The 19,312-nt window shown below is 40.6% G+C and overlaps 1 protein-coding gene across 1 annotated transcript; it reads right to left on the minus strand.

Moving 5' to 3' along the window:
• Positions 1-7,026: 7,026 nt before the first annotated feature.
• Positions 7,027-18,413, minus strand: riox2 (ribosomal oxygenase 2). The gene is made up of 10 exons (XM_053332256.1): positions 18,375-18,413; positions 15,696-16,145; positions 14,677-14,796; positions 12,628-12,756; positions 12,257-12,360; positions 11,536-11,638; positions 8,532-8,697; positions 8,336-8,424; positions 7,930-8,040; positions 7,027-7,766 (listed from the first exon to the last, which is right to left on the minus strand). Exons 2-10 carry the CDS (start codon positions 16,137-16,139, stop codon positions 7,614-7,616), a joined length of 1,419 nt encoding a protein of 472 aa, XP_053188231.1. The 5' UTR covers positions 16,140-16,145; positions 18,375-18,413; the 3' UTR covers positions 7,027-7,613.
• Between the last annotated feature and the right edge of the window lie 899 nt (positions 18,414-19,312).

Genomic DNA, 19,312 nt, shown 5'->3' on the forward strand with positions numbered 1-19,312 from the left:
ATTCAGCCATATTGGCAAAAGATTACACAAGTAGTACAAAACATTTTTGGTGATGAAATTAACAGCTCTTTTTCTACAATCAACCTGGGAAATATTGCACCCCATATATTGAGGCTAGACAAATATCTTTTAAAAATATTATTAGCAGCTAGTAAGAAAACCGTAACTCGAAGCTGGTTGCAGACCACACCTCCGGCAGAGTCAGACTGGATCAACATTGTGACCAATATCCAAAATATGGAAAGGATGACCTTTTCGTTAAATCTACAGACTGATAAATATTTGCACTATTGGGAAAAATGGATTGTGTACATGTCCAAAAGAGATGCTCATTGGGCCATCATTGTATTTGTAACTCCACCAGTATAACGTCTGAATGAATGTATAGGTGACCAACTATTTGTTCTATGTCTCTCTGTATGTTGTCTATGTTCCTTCTAGAAAAATAAAGTACAAAAAACAAAGTAAATGTCTGTACCATAGACCTCACTGGTTTGGAATGAATCAATGTCTGATGGCAGCAGAGTCACATATGTCTCCTGTAGACCAGGGAAAAGTTCAGGAATTTCAACAGATGCCTGTGTATGAGGGAGAGGAGCTGATTCATTCCAGTTGATTCTCCAAATGCCGAACTCCATTTAATGACACAAAAACCATTATTGTTAAATTCCAGTTCTTTAGCTGCTGGGAGACATGTTCTACCCTTTCAAAATATAAATAAATTAATAATATTCATCACCAATATACTGTATTACTAAAGAGGAATCACATTTTTACATAATGCTATGAAACCCATTCAACTCCAACATTATGCTTGTGTGATGAACATAATATAAGCCCTTTTTATGTTATAAAAATAAGTATACTGAATATTTGATAACAAAGTCACTCTGACTTCACTGTTACATTCAGTATAGTCAATATTTAATGGAAGTGTTCAAAATCTGTACCTAGACTGTTGGACAACTGCTGTATATCCCTATTCAATCTGCTCAAGACTTCTGAAATATCATCTAATATCGCTGTCTGGCATCTGTTGGATGAAGAAAATAGGGCCGAAGGTTACTCTAATAGATTCTTTTTGGCACTCTGCTCCAGAGGGTTCCAGAGAGTACAAGTCTATTTTATGAATATGTATTGTTTTTAAGCAGTGATTTTGAGACACTTGTTACAAGACATGCCATCAAACACCACAATGAGCAAAGAAGAAGACCAAATAACCGTTACCGTTACCACCCTCTTCCGCTTATCCGGGGTCAGGTCGTGGGGGCAGCAGCCTAAGCATGGAAGCCCAGACTTCCCTCTTCCCAGCCACTTCGTCCAGCGAATCCCGGGGGATCCCAAGGCGTTCCCAGGCCAGCCGAGAGACATAGTCTCTCCAGCGTAGGGTGACCATTTCCATAATACCAAAAAGGAGGACATTATGTGGCATATCAATAAATTACTACAGTGCACATAGGACTCTGGTATACTCTCATTTATAGTACAATTTTGAGTGGTTTAAATATGATGTTTGTGTAGCTGAATAGGAAAAAATATTAATGAAAAGTCAAAAAATGTTTGTTCACAGTATTTGTATTTATTCAATACATTGTGGTGTTCAAGAAGTGACCACTGAGATGAATCTTTTAAAGTGCAGAGTGCCACAAACCGTAACATGTGTGGACTTAAATGGTAACATACATAATCAAAAAATGCTTTTAAAAAAAGCCTAAATAACCTTTTATGTAAACAACAAAGGAGATTGTAAAAAAACAAAAACATTCAACTGCTCAAAAAGTATAGCATTTCTAAAGTGCTTCAATCTTTTGGGCACACACACAGCCACAGTGTCTGTGTGTGTGCAGCAGACCTGTATTTAAGCAAACTCCACATTCACCCTCTGTAGCAGCTCAGGAGACAACAGCCCCTCTGTCATCATGGCTTCCAAGCCCCCACTGCCCCTGGGCCTGTTTATATCCTGCAGAGACTGGTACAAATAACAACATAGCAACAATATAGTTATCAACCTTCCAAAATCTGTATTGTTTTCAACCCAATAAATATAAATACTTCATGTAGCCCATCAGTGAAATCATAAGGTTAGTGTACTCACCAAAATAGTTGATTGTCTATCTGCAATACTTCTGTTCTTTCGATGTCTTGCGTTTTGGCATGATGCTGACTTTCTGTCAATGTTATATGACGTAGCAGCACATAGACCCTTGTTTACGTTTTTAACCCATGGTATAAGCAGATATTTATCTGACACCGCTCTTAGCCAATCATTTGTTATACCAGATATGTTACAGCGTTGGAGGCATTTTTATAGTCTATGATTGGATGTTGTGCTGCATCCCAGCAAAGATGAAAAAACTCCGCTCTTCAAGCCTAGTGCCTCAAAAAGGAGGACAAATACGCTTCCGGACGCCGGACAGGGCATTGAAAATCCAGACTGTCCGGCCTAAAGCCGGACGCCTGGTCACCCTACTCCAGCGTGTCCTGGCTCTTCCCCGGGGTCTCCTATTGGTGGGACATGCCCTGAACATCTCACCAGGGAGGCGTCCGGGAGGCATCCTAATTAGATGCCCGAGCCATCTCATCAAGCTCCTCTCGACGTGGAGGAGCAGTGGGTCTACTCCAAGCTCCCTCCCGATAACTGAGCTTCTCCCAGCCACCCTACAGAGGAAGCTCATTTCGGCTGCTTGTACCCGCGATCTTGTTCTTTCGGTCACTACCCAAAGCTCTTGACCATAGGTGAGGGTAGGAACGAAGATCGACTGGTAAATCGGGAGCTTCGCCTTTCGGCTCAGCTCTCTCTTCACCATGACGGATCTGTGCAAAGTCCGCATTACTGCAGACATCGCGCCAATCCGCCTGTCGATCTCACGCTCCATCCTTCCCTCACTTGTGAACAAGACCCCAAGGTACTTGAACTCCTCCACTTGGGGCAGGATCTCATCCTCGACCCGGAGAGTACACTCCACCCTTTTCCGGTTGAGGACCATGGACTCAGATTTGGAGGTGCTGATTCTCATCCCGGGCCGCTTCACACTCGGCTGCGAACTGATCCAAGTGAGAGTTGGAGGTCACGGTCTGATGAAGCCAACAGAACCACATCATCCGCAAAAAGCAGTGACTCAATCCTGAGGTCACCAAACCGGACCCCCTCAACACCCTGGCTGCGCCTAGAAATCCTGTCCATAAAGATTATGAACAGGATCGGTGACAAAGGGCAACCCTGGCGGAGTCCAACCCTCACCGGAAACAAGTCCGACTTATTACCAGCAATGCGGACCAAGTTCTGACACCGGTCATACATGGAACGGACATGCCTTCTCCAAGTCCACAAAACACATGTGGACTGGTTGGGCAAACTCCCATACACCCTCAAGGATGCTGCAGAGGGTGTAGAGCTGGTCCACAGTTCCACTGCCTGGACGAAAACCACACTGCTCCTCCTGAATCCGAGGTTCGACTATCCGATGGACCCTCCTCTCCAGCACCCCCGAATAGACCTTACCAGGGAGACTGAGGAGTGTGATTCCCCTATAGTTGGAACACACCCTCCGCTACCCCTTCTTAAAAAGAGGGATCACGGGGTTGAGTAAGCTCAGCGGGTAGCACTCCCACCCCATGTGTTGAGACTACAGTCCTCGTTGCAGGTGACCCCGGTTCGAATCCCGAGTCGAGCGGTCTTATCCTGCGTCATTCCCCCTCTCTCTGCCTGTGTCCTGTCTCTCTCCACTGTCCTGTATATTAAAGGCAAAAAAGCCCAAAAAAATATACTTTAAATAAAAAGAGGGATCACCACCCCAGTCTGCCAATCCAGAGGCACTGCCCCTGATGTCCACACGATGCTGCAGAGTCGTGTCAACCATGACAGCCCCACAACATCCAGGGCCTTGAGGAACTCGGGGTGGATCTCATCCATCCCCGGGGCCCTCCCACCGAGGAGCTTTTTGACCACCTATTAGGCTATTTTAGGCATTTCTCCACACCATTCATTAAAAGGGATGACGTTTTTTGTTTTCCAGTGCCTAAGCACTATCCTACAGCCAGTGATAAGGGCTAATCTACACCATGAAACTTGTTGGCCTGTCAAACCTACCCCTTCAGGTATCATACCTAGTATGCAGAGTGCTGGGTTTTGCGTCATTGCAGTACCAAGTACCCTGTTAAGGAAGAATCTTATATTATTCCATAGATTCCTGGTCATTTGACAATCATATAACGTGTTTAAACGTGTACCTTTGTCACTATCACATCTCCAAAATGATCAACCTCGAAAACATCTTCAATAGAAATTATACCTGCCTCGACCCAAGTTCTCCAATAAAGTGTCTTCTTGCCCACTTTTAAGAGTTTGTTGTGCCAAAGAGGTGATTTTTTTGGTAAAAGAAGGCTTCTCCCCAATAATTTGGTGTGACATTTTCCAAGTGTCCCTTGCAAACTCAAGCAATGGGTTCCCAAATGATATTTCTCCACTTGTTTGTGATATAGACGAGTGTACCGGAAGGGGTTCTGTAAGTTCCTTTTCAAATAAAACCCATCCTGTAGCTTGGTCTTTTCCCATATACAGTTTGGACATCTGATTTAAAGAAAAAGCATAGTGATACCAGTCAATTCTGGGTAGACTGAGACTTCCTATTGCAAAGAGGTCTTCTGCCTGCCCATAAAAATGAATTTATTGCCCTATTGAATCTTGATAGTAGTGGGGGAGGTCTCTTAGGACATTTTAATACTAAGCAGGTAGGATGGCAATTAGGCAGAAATGGCAATAAGACTGAAAATCAGAAAGGGCAATAAGAAAATATGCTACAGTTAAAATGATCAAAATGTAGGAGAATTTTATTCATTTCCCCCCTATTTGTTACATTTTCCAGTTCATGAATTAGCTTGAAAAAAACACCCTCCACAAGCATCATGCACTGAGTATGATGCAGAAAAACTAGTCTATGCATTCCTTGCTTCAAGGCTGTATTATTACAATTCATTAATATCAGGCTGCCCTCGCAGATCTTTAAAGACTCTCCAGCTGGTTGAGAATGCAGCTGCGTGTGTTCTGACAAACACTATTACCTTATTATACCGCTAGAACATTGTACTTCCAGCATATAGGTCTACTTGTGGTTCCTAGTATCTCTAAAAGTAGAATGGAAGGCAAAGCCTTCAGTTACCATGCTCCTCTCCTGTAGAACCAAATTCCAGATGGGGTGGTGGGGAGCCCTGACAGCTGTGCAAAAAAATGTTTGGACAGCACACGGGGCCCCATCCCTTCATCCATGGGCAAGGCAGACAGATAGCATCATACCAAGCAGCCTATGGATTCCCCTGGTTAGCCCTGTATAACTTGGCATTGCAGAGAGAGATTTATCATTAGTTGTACTTTATTAATTATTTTCATTTTATGATAAATAAAGCTGGCTACTGATTGATTTAGACAGTTTAGAGATACACATACAGCATCAAGAGCAAGGCTTCCACAAAATACTGTGGAATAAGGATGGATTACCTCAGGTCGTGCCAACATTATCAATAGAGCCCAGCCCATTTCCATATGCGTCCACAAAAATAATGGCCCTATCTTACACCTAGCACCAGGGGCAACACGTGTCTTTGGTAGTTTAAGACCGAGGCAGTTGTCACAACAGCAAATACATTTGCACTCTTCTGTGCAACCATGGGTGGTTGGCTTGTTGGGCTTGGTAGGGGCGCTGGGCTTTCATTTTACATGTGTTTTTTTTTTGTCTGTGGGAAAAAATGAATAACTAAATAAATAAATGTAGCTTTTTAAACAAACATTGCAGTAGAAATTTATCAAAAGTGGAGTTCTGCTAGATGTGGCCAGTGTACACTTTTTTTTTTTTTTTTTTTAAGTATATTTTTCTGGGCTTTTTTGCCTTTAATGGACAGGTTAGTAGAGATAGACAGGAAACAGGAGGCAGAGAGAGGGGGGGAATGACATGCAGGATAAGACCGCTTGGTGCAGGATTTGAACCAAGGTCGCCTGCAGTGAGGGCTGTAGCCTCTACACATGGGACGGGTGCTCTACCCGCTGAGCTATGCTCAACCCTGTGTATATTAGAGAGTATTGGATGAAATAATTTTGTTTTGCCTCTTTACTGCCACCTGCTGTCAATATAAAAGTGCAGTGATTATTAAGTGTAAAATATCTATGAAACAATATTTGCTGCCTTATAAACGGGCTTTACCAAATACGTGGTCTGCCATTTTGTGGCAGAGTTGCTGTTGTTCCTAAACAATACCGCTTACAGTTGACCGTGGAATATCTAGCAAGGAAGAAATTACAATAATAGACTTATTTCAAAAAATTCAATGAGCACTTCAGAATGAACCATTCTTTCACAAATGTTCGCAAATGCAGACTGCATGGCTAGGTGCTTGATTTTATACACCTGTGGCAACAGGTCTGACTGAAACACCTGAATTCAATGATTAAGATATGACCAAATACTTTTCTCCATAATGTAAGTCAAATTTAAATTTGGGACTTTTGGGACCATGTTCAACGTTTTTAAGGGGGCACCCTTAAGCCATTTTGACATTCCCAAACCCAAGATTATTTCAGATATCAAGTTACACAATCGTCTCAATTTCTCATGCATGTGCAAAGATTTGAGTTTTTGAGCACCCCTAAGTCTAAAATTTTAGAGTTTTCAGCTTTCATGCTTGGGCCATAATAACAACAATTTCTTCAGCTACAATAGGGCCTGAGTGTCACTTGTGAAAAAAAATCACCAACAGTCACAATTGGGCCCCTACAACTTTCGTGCTCTGGCAGTGCTCAGTTCAGTTCACTTTTTTTGCTCTGGTCCTTAATTCTAGTATTGCCTTTGCACCACTCAATGCTTGAGCCCTAATCATTCCTTCAAATATAATAAGGCCCTAATAATTGGTACAAAAAGAATAGGTTCCTTACACTTTCTTGCTTGCTTTTATGGCAGACACTGGCTGAGGCACTGGGGACCCGTGACCTCAAAGTTTCTATAACAAGACAGTAAAACAGTTACACATGCTGCACAACTTCATTCAACTTTATTCAGTACGTCACACAAACATCATAATGTCCAGGTATTCCTGCTGCCACTCACTTAGATACCTGAACAATACACATTCCTACAGTTAAGAGACAATTAGAATTGTATGAGGCATGGTTAAGCAATCAAACTAAGGGATCAGCTGGCTGGGAGGCAGAGAGTTCATTAACCAGGAAACCTGACTACATTCTGACAGAGAATATGTCAATTTACAAGCTGGTCTACTGAATGTATAAGTTGAAATGGAGATGCTGTGGAGAAGAATATGCCATTTAATTTTAGTCAAAAACTATTCTCCATCTTGGTCATTACAGTTTAAAAAGTTCAGTCTCCTATTTTTGAAAGGCTTTACCCTATACACAAAAGAAATCACACACACATGAAAAAAAAACTAAATTGTGAGGTTCAAATGCACACCTGTTTGGGAGGCTAAATCAACGCCATAGGTTACACTACAGCATTAAAAAGCTAGAGTATATAACCTCAGACACTTCTGCAAAGAGTCTTGAAATATTCATAATAATCAACAGATGTGGATTTAATTCTTCAATAATATTTTTACATGGCAATGTGCTATAACACATGCAGAAGGCTCTCACACCAGAGGGCAAGGACCAGACTTAGTTTGGCTTCTTGTGTGGGCAGTTGGAGCTGGACCACAGCCAGCTGCTCTGCTTGCTGGAGCTGCTGCAGGGCCTGGAGGTGGGACAGAGGGAACTGCAGACCCTGCAGAGACAGACACAGTTTGAGCATTCAGGCAAAGCATGTTTGCATAGTCTGACATTAGCACTGTGCCAGTTTTATCATCACATCATTAGGAAAAAACACTGCATCCTGTCAAAGTCACACCTCAGCAAGAACATCAGGATTCAGTAAGTCAATAGCTTACCCTGGAAATGTTCTGTTCCTCCTCTTCATCACCACTTTCACCCATCATGTGGTTCTCCCTCTGGTTCTTCAAAGAATGTAAGACGATGACGACTAGTACTGTGGCCTCATCCTAACACACACACACACACACACACACACACACACACACACACACACACACACACACACACACACACACACACACACACACACACACACACACACACACACACACACACACACACACACACACACACACACACACACACACACACACACACACACACACACACACACACACACACACACACGATCAGCGATGTCAGAATGACAGAGCGTGTGTAAGCAGCACTCCACCACACATTGAGCTTCATTTGGAGTTAAAACAAGCTTAGTGCTTTAAATGAAAGCCTTAATGGACTTACTGTTCTCTCTTGGTTGGGCTCCACAGTTATTACCATGTGGTCTTTAAATCTTAAACACACTGTATCCTCCAAGGTAGGAATACTCCCCGCTGTGACAAATACACAAGTTTAGAGGCACAAAATGGCAAATGTGTACAACTGTATGCATTCCCCTATAAAACTCTCAACACAAACAAATTGCCACAAACTCATTCACATGGTGTAAGCAGCTGCTGCTGGCTGTATGGTGGCAGTCTATTGATGATGAAGTCTCTCTTCATGTGAGTTGAGCGGACTTTCTGCATCCCTTTATCCATTTCATCAGCCAGAGATCTGAGGTAAGCTGCCAGACGACAGCTGGTGTCCTGGCCTTCAATGCTAGTCTACACACACAAAAAGACCAAGCCAACAAACCCTCATGAAGTCAGTATGAATGTGAATGTGAATAAATGATCTTATATTCCCCCCAGTGATAAGCAGAAGTTTGCAGCAGTTGCAGGTATTTAGTGATTTTGGAAAGGAGGGTCGGAAATGACCCAACAGAGAGAAACCCAAAACATGAAGAGGTTTTATACTTCCCAAAAACAACAAAGAAAGCACTACAGACCTACACAGACTATATACACAGTGCATTCATATGTATACATTATACACACACAATATAAACATTACAACAAAAATGCAAGGCACGTGGATGTATCAGCTGACTAACTCTGGAGAGAAACTGTTTCTGAGACAGGTGGTGTGATTTGATATTCCATTAACAGAGCATGAGCAGTATGGCTGGTGTCCTTTCCTTTTGCTGTGAGTGATGTAAATGTTATGAGGTTTGGGTAGTTCCATGACAATTGTTTTACTAGCTGTCTTTACAGTCCTTTACAGGCATCACTATACGTCTCCACTCAACAAAGGGTGAGTAATGCATAACACACTTATACCTCAAATACCAGGGCTGCAGGTTTGTGTCATGGAACTTTAGGGGAGTCAATGGAGCAATTAAGAGGGACAAGGTGATTTCACATTTGAGACAACTCGGAGGGGATATTTATTTCCTTCAAAAACTCACCTTAAGACCTCTGAGATTTCACATATTAAAAGACCTTGGATGAGTCATGTACTTCATTCTAAGCTTTCCGTGAGGGCGAGAGGGGCGGTCATTATTATCAATGAAAATGTAACATTTGAACCCATGAAATCTGTTGAAGACCCTGGTGGGTGTTTTGTGGCTGCATCAGGAAGGCTGTTTGACACCCCAGTTATTTTAGTGAGTATCTACACCCCTGTATGGGATGATGACAAATTTATTACCCATCTTTTCTCTTCCCTTCCTGATATAGTCATTACCCCATTATAGGTGGCGATTTCACCCTTATTCAGGATCGTGTTCTAGATAGGTCCTCCTCTAGACCCCTCACTTTGTCTAACTCTGCTACCACATCTTTTATAAACCAGCTCGATCCCTTAATCCATCCATCAAAGCCTTTTTGTTTTTCTCCCAGGTTCATCGTACGTTCTTTGTTGATAATAGGCTGCTGCATTGGGTTAACACTAGCGATTATCATAGTATAGTGATCTCAGATCATACTCCTACATTGGTTGTCATAAATTTCCCAAACCGTAGCCCTCCACATATGCAGTGGAAACTTTCCCATTTTTTACTGAATAATCTACATTTTAAAAAATAGCCAACTTCTTTCAGACAAACGACACCCCAGACATCACGAGAGGCATTCTGTGGGAGACGTGTAAAGCTTATCTGAGGGGGCAGGCTACCTCGTTTGCCTCTCAACAGAAAAAGGCGGACACGGAGAGGATGGTCTGGCTCTCGGATAAACTACTGAAAATTGAAACACAATATGCCGCCGCCCCCACTCGCTATGACCAATGTCTTAAATTTCAGGCCGAGTTTGACCTTTCGTCAACATCCAAGGTGGAAACAAAATTGTGAAAAACGAGGCAACATTATTTTGAAATGGGAGATAAGGCGGGCAAACTTCTCTCCCATCAGGCTAGAACCACAGCTCTCTCAAGATTGATCCCCAGGATAAAATTGCCATCAGAACTATACGCCTCAGAGAAGAACCACAACCCCCTGGAGATGCTTACATATCCTAAAGTCAATAATGATCTGGCTGACAAACTAGGCGCACATCAGTGTCATCCTACCTCACCACTAGCATATTTGTGATTAAGTGTGATTCTTTTTATTTAATTTACATATGCATTGTAGAATGCAGGATTCGAAGTGAGCCAGTGGCAGTTGAAGGAGTAAATTCTTGTATCCTACAGAATGCAGCGACTGTTTCCTATCCTGTCCCTATTTTCGAAAGTTCAATATCCTCTATTTGTGTACTTCTGGCAACATATGTTTTTAGAACAGATTTAAATAGTTAACAGTGTAAAAATTTCACATCAGTCAGGTCAAATTGTTTAATTCATTAAACGTCTTAACAGTGTCATCCGTTTGTTCATGCACCAATGCAACTGTTCAGGTCAAACAATATTGAGGATGATATAATACTTTTGTAATGGTAAATTTCTTTCAAAGAAAACTTTTGATTATATAATGCATATAAACATGTCATCATAATTTCAATCTATTTAAACAATTGTTGTTACCTAATGGGCACAGGTTAAAGTAAAAAAGGTATTTTGGTAGTAATGATTAAGTATCCCTTCAGTATTCTAGAAATTGGTGTCCTCTGTTATACCTCTATTGTTCAGCCCTTTGTCATTTGGTTTTGCTTATTGATATTTGGGCTGTATGAAAGTTTTCACTGGGTTTTGATTTTGCCCATTTTTTCCTCTGCGACTTCCCTGCATCATATTTGCTGGTCCTGCCCTCAGTGTTTTTCTCCCCACCCTTCATATCTGTCCTGTATCAGTTTTGTCAGTCCTGCCCTATCTCCAGTGTCCTCTAGCTCACCCTTTGTCAAGTCACCTGTTCCCCATCAATGTACTGCATGTGTATTAAAGTCATGGTTTGCAGTTTGTTGGCTCCTCTGTTCAGCCCCATCTAGTTTTTGTTCAGCTCAACCAGTGTTTTGGTGTTATTCCTACTCTTCTAAGAATAAAGACAGTTTTTTCAGCCCTGTTTTTGCCTTCAGTCTCTGCTTTGGGTCCACCTGCTCCATTATACTTGACAGGTAAATCACTTCAATTTTGTTAACTTATTTTTCATTTAATCTTAAAAAAAAAAATTCAGTTGAATAGGTAATTACCAGTAAAAATCTTCTGTGAATGCCCTCTCTCAGGCTGACATCAGTCCTGCTGCTGTCACAGAGCATGCTCGGAAATATGTCCAACAGCAAATCTCCCCATGACCTGAGGAAAGGAAAGATAGAGAAGACAGCTGAAAGAGTATCCTAAATGTGACACTATTTATAAGTCAAATCACAAAAACGAGTCCTGTGTGTAGATGAAAGAAGATGAGACACCATTACTTCAGTGCTATCTCTCTTGTGTATCACAAGAAAACTTCTACTCCAACAGTAAATCTCAACTTTTGAAAATAATTGAAAATGAAAGTCACAAGGTTCATCTCTAGAAGATAAATGTTACTTTCATGAATCTCCATTAAATCATGTTTTGATAGCATTGTGAACTGCATGCCAAAAGAGGACCAAAGAGAGACTGCTAAAGGCTGAAGGATGTGCCAATAAGGACCAATGTTCCTATTACAAGCCCTGAACTCTCTGCAATTGTTAAAGAGCCACTGTGGCACCTGGCTCAAACATTGCAGCTGTCTTGATCTTGTGAGGTTAGTATGCACACACCTGGAAAGATGATACTGCTTTACATTCCTAGTGGTCACACCATGGTTTTTCTACACCCTACCTGAAGTAGTGATGCCTCAGAAAAATTAGCCACCAAAGTGCTAAAATCATTCAACATTGAGAGGTGTGAGTTAGTGAGGGTTGTGGAGAAGAGGAGCTCTTGTACATTTTCTGGTAGGTGCTAAGAGTCAGGTGGGTGGAGTGGTCCACTCCTGCTGGAGTGTTGGCTTGATGGATGGTTCCTCTGGGGAAGTACAGAAGATCTCCTGCCTAAGGAGAGAGCTGAGTCACTCATATAGAAAAAACAAGTCTATTTTATATACCAAATTAAAATCTTGAAGATGTTTGGCTCATAGGTTAAACAGTCAGTGCACTTGTTCAATATTTGCTATGATAAGATCCCTTCCTAATGACACTCCAATGTCAGACATGTGGCTTTGGTAACAGAAATAGTGAGCTTCTATCATGCAAGTAATTAAGTGACATCAGAGTAACTCCCAAATGGCATTCAGAGGTCGCCTTCAGTGAGTGTTGTACCTCCAGTATAAAATCATGCGTTGGGCTGCCAATCTTTTCCTCTGACTCCACACTGTACTCTGCTGCCAGTGGAACAGTAGGACTGTAGAGACGCCAACGTTTCTGTCCCTCCAGCTGCAGAATAAATACCTGGGTAAAGAGCAAGATCAGTGTTGTGACAAATATTCAATACGTTTCTCGTTGTTCAAAAATGTTGAAGTTCAAAAAATCAAGTCAAATCAGGGATCACCAGGAGTCGTCCAGCTGAATGCAGTTAGAGTTTTATTGTCGACAGCAAAACCCGGAATCACAATACACAGATGGAATCTATGCATGCATGACACAAAGAGATAAAACTTTGGGGTGTGTTTTTATACTGTCAATATTGCTGACCCTTGCATAAAGTTTCAACCCCTCCCCATGTTTGGTGTACGTTTAACCAATCAGCTTTCTTCCAAAACACATGATCTCACTCTCCTGGCACCAGTTCTTAGATGCCCAAGCTGCAGGTGCATCGGCCTTATAAGGCCTTTCGGTTTTCATCATTCTCGGCCTTGAGTTTTTTGTTTTTTTTCCCTACACAGCTGCTGCTTGCTCAGCAGATCTGACACAGTTCAATTCAAGTTCAATCTTGGCTTGTTACTTGTTCTTACTGCATTCGTTTTCAATAATAGTGATAATAATGATCATAATATTTAATCACATACAGTCAAGCCCGAAATTATTCATACCCCTTTTGGACATGCCACTTTTTGTTCAAATATAAATAAAAGCTGACTGAAATATTTTTTTTACCACAATGATGCCTTTTGTACATCGTCTTTTTATCTTCTTGGAGACGCCTGTGTCACTTCTGGTCAAAAAACAACTTGCTGCTTGAATAAAAGTAACTTTGGTTACCCCTGGCAAAATTTGCCAGGGGTATGAATAATTTCGGGCTTGACTGTATATTGTGATTTTCATACTTATTCAATCATAAAGTACTTATTCACTTAGTAGTTGCAGAATCACATATACTTCTTCATTTAACATAATGCCTTCAGATTTGATCATCTTTAGCATACGATGGTCAACAATCAAGTACCATTTTAACAGATACAACATTGTTCATTATTAGTAATTATCACCTAAATGTTACACTACATCAGGAAAAATGCATGTTACTGATAGATCCAAGTCTGTACCTGCTGTCTGCTGGTCCGATCCTGTTGATCTCATTACTCCTTGCAGGCCATCTTCATGGCACTTAAGGTTCTTAGCTGATAAACTCTTAGAAAATAAAACTCAAGGACTTCAATTAAAGCAACAATAAATACATTTTCCTGGCAACTAGAGGGTTGGTAAGACTTTCATAAATCTCCATTTTTCTCACTTGAAAAAACATGGTGCACTTTTTGAATGCTTTATCTAAGTCAACTCCTGCCCTCTGGGAGGCACTACAGGTCTTTGTCCACCAAAACAACCAGGTTCAATGACAACTTTTTTTCCCTTTGAAATAACCACTCTGAATTCAGCCTCTTACTCTCAGGCAATCTGCAGATGAGGCAGGTCCTACTGTCCTTGTGTGATCTCATACGGCTCCTGTCTGGAGTTAGTCTCTTCATTGAGCAGAATCTATCTCTTCAAAAACTGCTTGAACACCTAACTCTTCAGAGAGTACTTTATCACTTAGTATGCTCTCTCTCCCCCTTTTTTCAAGGGCTTCTCCTTTGATCTTTTTTGGCTAGGATTATAACTTGTATGTCACTTTGAACAAATGTATGTTTGCCAAACGAATAAATGTAAATGTACAATTCTTATGTACCCTTATTGTATTCTACTTTGCTCCTCCTAATGAGTGCTTTGATATGTTATGTACATTGACCTGAATATGCTGGTTGCACCCTTAAATAAAAATGCCCTACCACTGACCTGATTACACTGTGAACTGCTATCAGTGGGTAATTTAAAAAAAAAAAAGTAGCTCTTAGTGATTTAAGGGGTTGGTCATATTTTGTGAAATAAGGACTTTTTATAAATAAGAAGTGGATTTAGCTGTTCAGTGACTCATTTCATGGATCATTGCTGTACCTCGACATCATCATAGTGAGCTGGAAGGCCTTGGGACTCCTGTGGTGTGATATAGACATTTGAGCCCACCAAGGCTCCAAAGAAACACTCCAGCTTCTCCTGGATCCTCCACAACTCATCCTGACAACACACAGAAAAAAGTATAAGTGAGCTGTTTCTGATTCTCAACTGTCTGATCTTAGCTCAATGGAAAAACACACTTTGAGGAAAAAAGAAGTAATTCAGACATTGTTAAAGGTTTCATTACACTTTCTGCTTTTGAGGAGTTCTAGCTCTTGTTCCAACAGTCTGAATGCACTTTCTGTGCAGCTGCCATATGATAGTGGTAGATATTCAATCTGGTCTAATACATACAGAATTTATTGGTAATACTTGTACACTAAATACAGACCATAACACTTGTTCACATTGCATTGTAAGTGATCCTGTGAGCAAGTCATTAATTTGCTGCAATAGTGTAATTTAAAGTTCATTGAATGCCAGATCAGATATTTCCTGATTAATATCAGAAGTCTTACACAGGTTATGGATAAGTTAAGATAGGATAAGATATTCCTTAACTAGTCACACAATCGGGAAACTTGTATTGTCAAAAAAATAAATAAAAGAATGATGCATTTGACTTTTTATACATGTTTATACCAAGTGCTGTCAAAAGAATCTTTTGAGGTGTATCTGCTTTACAAATACAACTGAAACTCATCGTGGGTGTCAAAACAATGAAGTGAAGAGCTGCATTATTTCTCTTGCTCAGTCAGGGACAGTGGGACTTCACTGTTCACATCATACTGTTTACAGTATGTACCATATATAAGTGTGTTATACATGCTGTTTTTGATAGATGGAATGAAATAAAACACACTTTACTGTTAACACTAACAGGGAAATTACACAGTCTTTTGGACTGAAGTTTCAATTACACTACTTGAAGACTTTCTTCTCGACAAAAGCCATTTAGCCCGAAGTCAACAAAATCATGATATCTTGGGCTCTTTACTCTTTTCTAATAGCACTCTCACCTTAAACCTCTGCGGCTGGTGGAACTGGATGGTGGCCTTATTCTGAACCAAGTTCCTACTAAGAATGCTGGACTTAACTTCCCCATCCTTGTTTAGCACTTTTTTCTTGCCGTTGATGCAGCGAACAACATTAATATCCCTGTAGTACTGCAGACCTTGAGAGCACAGGCTCTGCAGATCTGACAGCTGGAACAAAGACTGGTAGTAAGAGGCCGTTCTGTTATCAGACCTCTGCAAATGGAGAGGTTTTTTCTCCCAGTACTCCCTGAAGAACTGTTCTGTTCCTACTGGCTGGATGAGGCTCTCGAACAGGCTAGCAGGGCTGTCAAAGCACAGAGTGGAAGGAGTGTCACTCTGCTCAACCCTCCTTTGTTTAGAAGGGAGCTGTTCATCATCATCATCTTTGCTTCGTGTCACATTCTTTTTTTTGCTTTTCTTTGGCATTGTTATCTGAGGAAAAATTCAAAAATATTATCAGTAACAAGTAACAGTATATAACTCAGAAGACTAGAGAGACGCTATACAGAGCTGCTTAAAAGGTTTGTGAACCCTTTACAATTTTCTCTATTTCTGCATAAATATGACCTAAAACATGATTCAATTTTACACCGGTCCTAAAACTAGATAAAGAGAACCCAATGTAAGAAACCAGACAAAGACATTAAATGTATTCATTAATTTATTGAGGGAAATGATTACATCTTCTATCGTTTATATTTTGTGTGAGGCAAAAGTATGTGAACCCTTGCTTTTAATAGCTGAAGTGACCATCTTTCACAGCAATACCTTCAACCAAATATTTATGGAAACTGTTTACCATCCTTGTTCATCAGCTTGGAGGAATTTTAGCCCGTTCCTCCTTACAGAACAGTCTTAACTCAGACTGACTTGTCTTATTTCATGAGCCACTCTCTGTGACATTTTCCTGTACAATCTGCTGACACATCTCTATCAGTGACTGCAGGCTGTCCTGGTCCAGAGGCAGCAAAGAGGACCCAGACCATGATACTACCAGCACCATGTTTCACAGATGAGAGGAGCTTCTTATGTTTGAATGCAGTGTTTGCTCATCACCAAACCTCATCCGTCCACAGAACATTTCTCCACTCACCTTCTGGCTCATCCACATGGTCTTGAGCAAACTGTAGATGTTCTGTTTAGAGAGTGGCTTTCTTTTTGCAACTCTGCCATGAACACTATTGATGTTCATTGTTCTCCTGATGGTGGACCCATGGACACTGACTGTAGCCAGTGCAGGAAAGGCCTTTAGTTTCCTAGATGTTACCCTGGTGGCCTCCTGTGACTACTACATACCTGCTCTTAGTGTGATCTTTGTTGTACAACCACTCTGCTCAGATGTTTGTAATGAAAACCCAGATTTCTCTTCTTTCAATAAAAAACACAGTCTCCCAGACTCACACTTAATTGTCATCCCATTGATTGAAATACCTGACTATGATTTACCCTTCAGGTGAACTATAATCCTAGAGGTTCACATTATTTTGCCTCCCACAAATATGTATAACTGGATCATTTCACTCAATACATAGACAAATAAAGTAAGATTTTGGACTAATTTGTTCAATTGATGTCTCTTTATCTAGTTTTAGGACTTGTATACAGTTTTCATTGTGGTTTTGGTTATATTTATGCAGAAATAGAGCAATAATAAATAATAGCAATAAAAATAACTCTCTGTCTGCTGTGCCCAGTCTGTTTTACCTCAAGAGTGCTGTGCCTGATCAGCTTGTTATATAACAATGTCTTTCCTGGAGCAAAGAGTCTGCTCTCCACTGCTGGAGACATGACGTTAATGACAAACATAGCAGAGCATAGGAAGCTCCACCACGCTCTCTGTCTGCTGTGCTGCACACATGGAGGGCTCAACCACACCCTCAGTTTGAGAGTCTCTTCTGCATTTTGCTGTAATTGATGGTTACGCTACTCTCTGCTGTCTGTGGTTCACAGAGGAGAGAAAGTGAACCACATGATGTACTCACGTTGATGACTACAACATGCATTACATTACTACCATTTATTAATTGAATTAAAATGTGCTATATCCAGATAGATATCGTAACTGAGATATGAAATGATCTATATCAGAATAGGAGATTTTGGTCATATTGCTCAGCCCTCCTTGGATGGAGAGAAGTATTCAGTTGTTTCCAAAGTCCAAGAGCACCACTAGGAGCCTCTAAATCCTACACACTGCACCTTTAAGTTTGCTTGTATTAATTTAGTTACCTATGTTAAGTTTAATGTCTAATTCTTTCTGAGTGTATTTACTCAGTATAATGAGAGCTCCTGGCAACCAAAGTCAAACTTCCTACAAGTTACTTTCCAATATTGTAGATTCTGTATTCTGTCATTGTTCCTCATGGACTCAACTATAATGATCCGTCTATTTTTATGTTGTACATTGCTGTCAGCACCTTTAGATCTACTTTCTTATCGTGTTCAGATATTAATACACTTTGAATATTTCATTCTGGATTTTACCCAATTCAAGTGTGAGGAAGGAAGAGCAGCTAGTGTAGTGTATGTCAGGGAGCAGCACTGTTCATAGTGTCAATCAAACGCAGTGGAGCCTGAAATACAACAGCCTGACAGACACAACGGCAGCCCGGTTCATTTAAACTGTGTTGTTATGTTAACACTGACACTTTAACGTCTTACCTCTCCGGTAGTGTGTCGATTTTTCCTCTATAATTCCCCCACGTGAGTTTCCTCCTGCTACTTCTTTTTCAAGTTTATTGGCGGTTGGGAAACGGCCTATTGGTGCATTACCGCCACCAACTGGTGTGGAGTGTGGATCAGAATATTTAATAGTAGCCTAATAATTTAAAAGTAAATGTAGCTATGAGATAATGCAATAAAATTTGATACTCACTTTTTTGAAAAATATTTATTTAATATAACTGTGCTTTTTATAAATAGACTGTACTGATATGGCTCTAGTCTGTCTGTCCACTCAGTGCTTTTACACAACGCACATTCTCCCATTGACACACATTCACACAATGATGGGAGGGGCTGTCACCATGCCAAACTGCTCATCAGCATGTAATGTGACAGTAAAAAAGTTATATTAAAATGCAGAAGTTTAAATGGAAATACTCAAACTGAAAGCTTAATTTTGTTAAACTGAAAAGAAAATGGCAATGAAAATAAGAAGGACATCAGAGGACATCAAATATGAAGCTATACGGTAAAGTCTATTAATCTTCCAGCTCCTCTCAGCAATGCGGCTATCTCTGTCTGTAAGTATGGTGCACTTCCTCTCCTTGCTCTGTGCTCTTTAGCAGTCAGCTCCTCTGCTGTCCATTAGGCTCCTTTGTGCGGTTTCCTTTGGTAATGCTTCCTCATTTAATGCAAAATGTCAAATGGTAATGTGCAAATGTAAAAAATTAAAATGAAAATGTTTTGCTATCTAAACTTTTAAGAATTTTCATTTAGCTTGCATTTAAAATTTATATTTTTTCATTGTCACTTCAAATGATCACTTTACATTTTAAATTAGCTTTTTCATTTATTCATATATTTGTTGTGACCAGGTGTCTATCTTAAGGAATGAGGTACACAGATGTTCTGGAGCATCAGTCGTGCCGTCCGGT

The sequence above is a fragment of the Scomber japonicus genome, chromosome 13 (assembly GCF_027409825.1).
Source record: "Scomber japonicus isolate fScoJap1 chromosome 13, fScoJap1.pri, whole genome shotgun sequence".
NCBI classification, from domain to species: domain Eukaryota; kingdom Metazoa; phylum Chordata; class Actinopteri; order Scombriformes; family Scombridae; genus Scomber; species Scomber japonicus.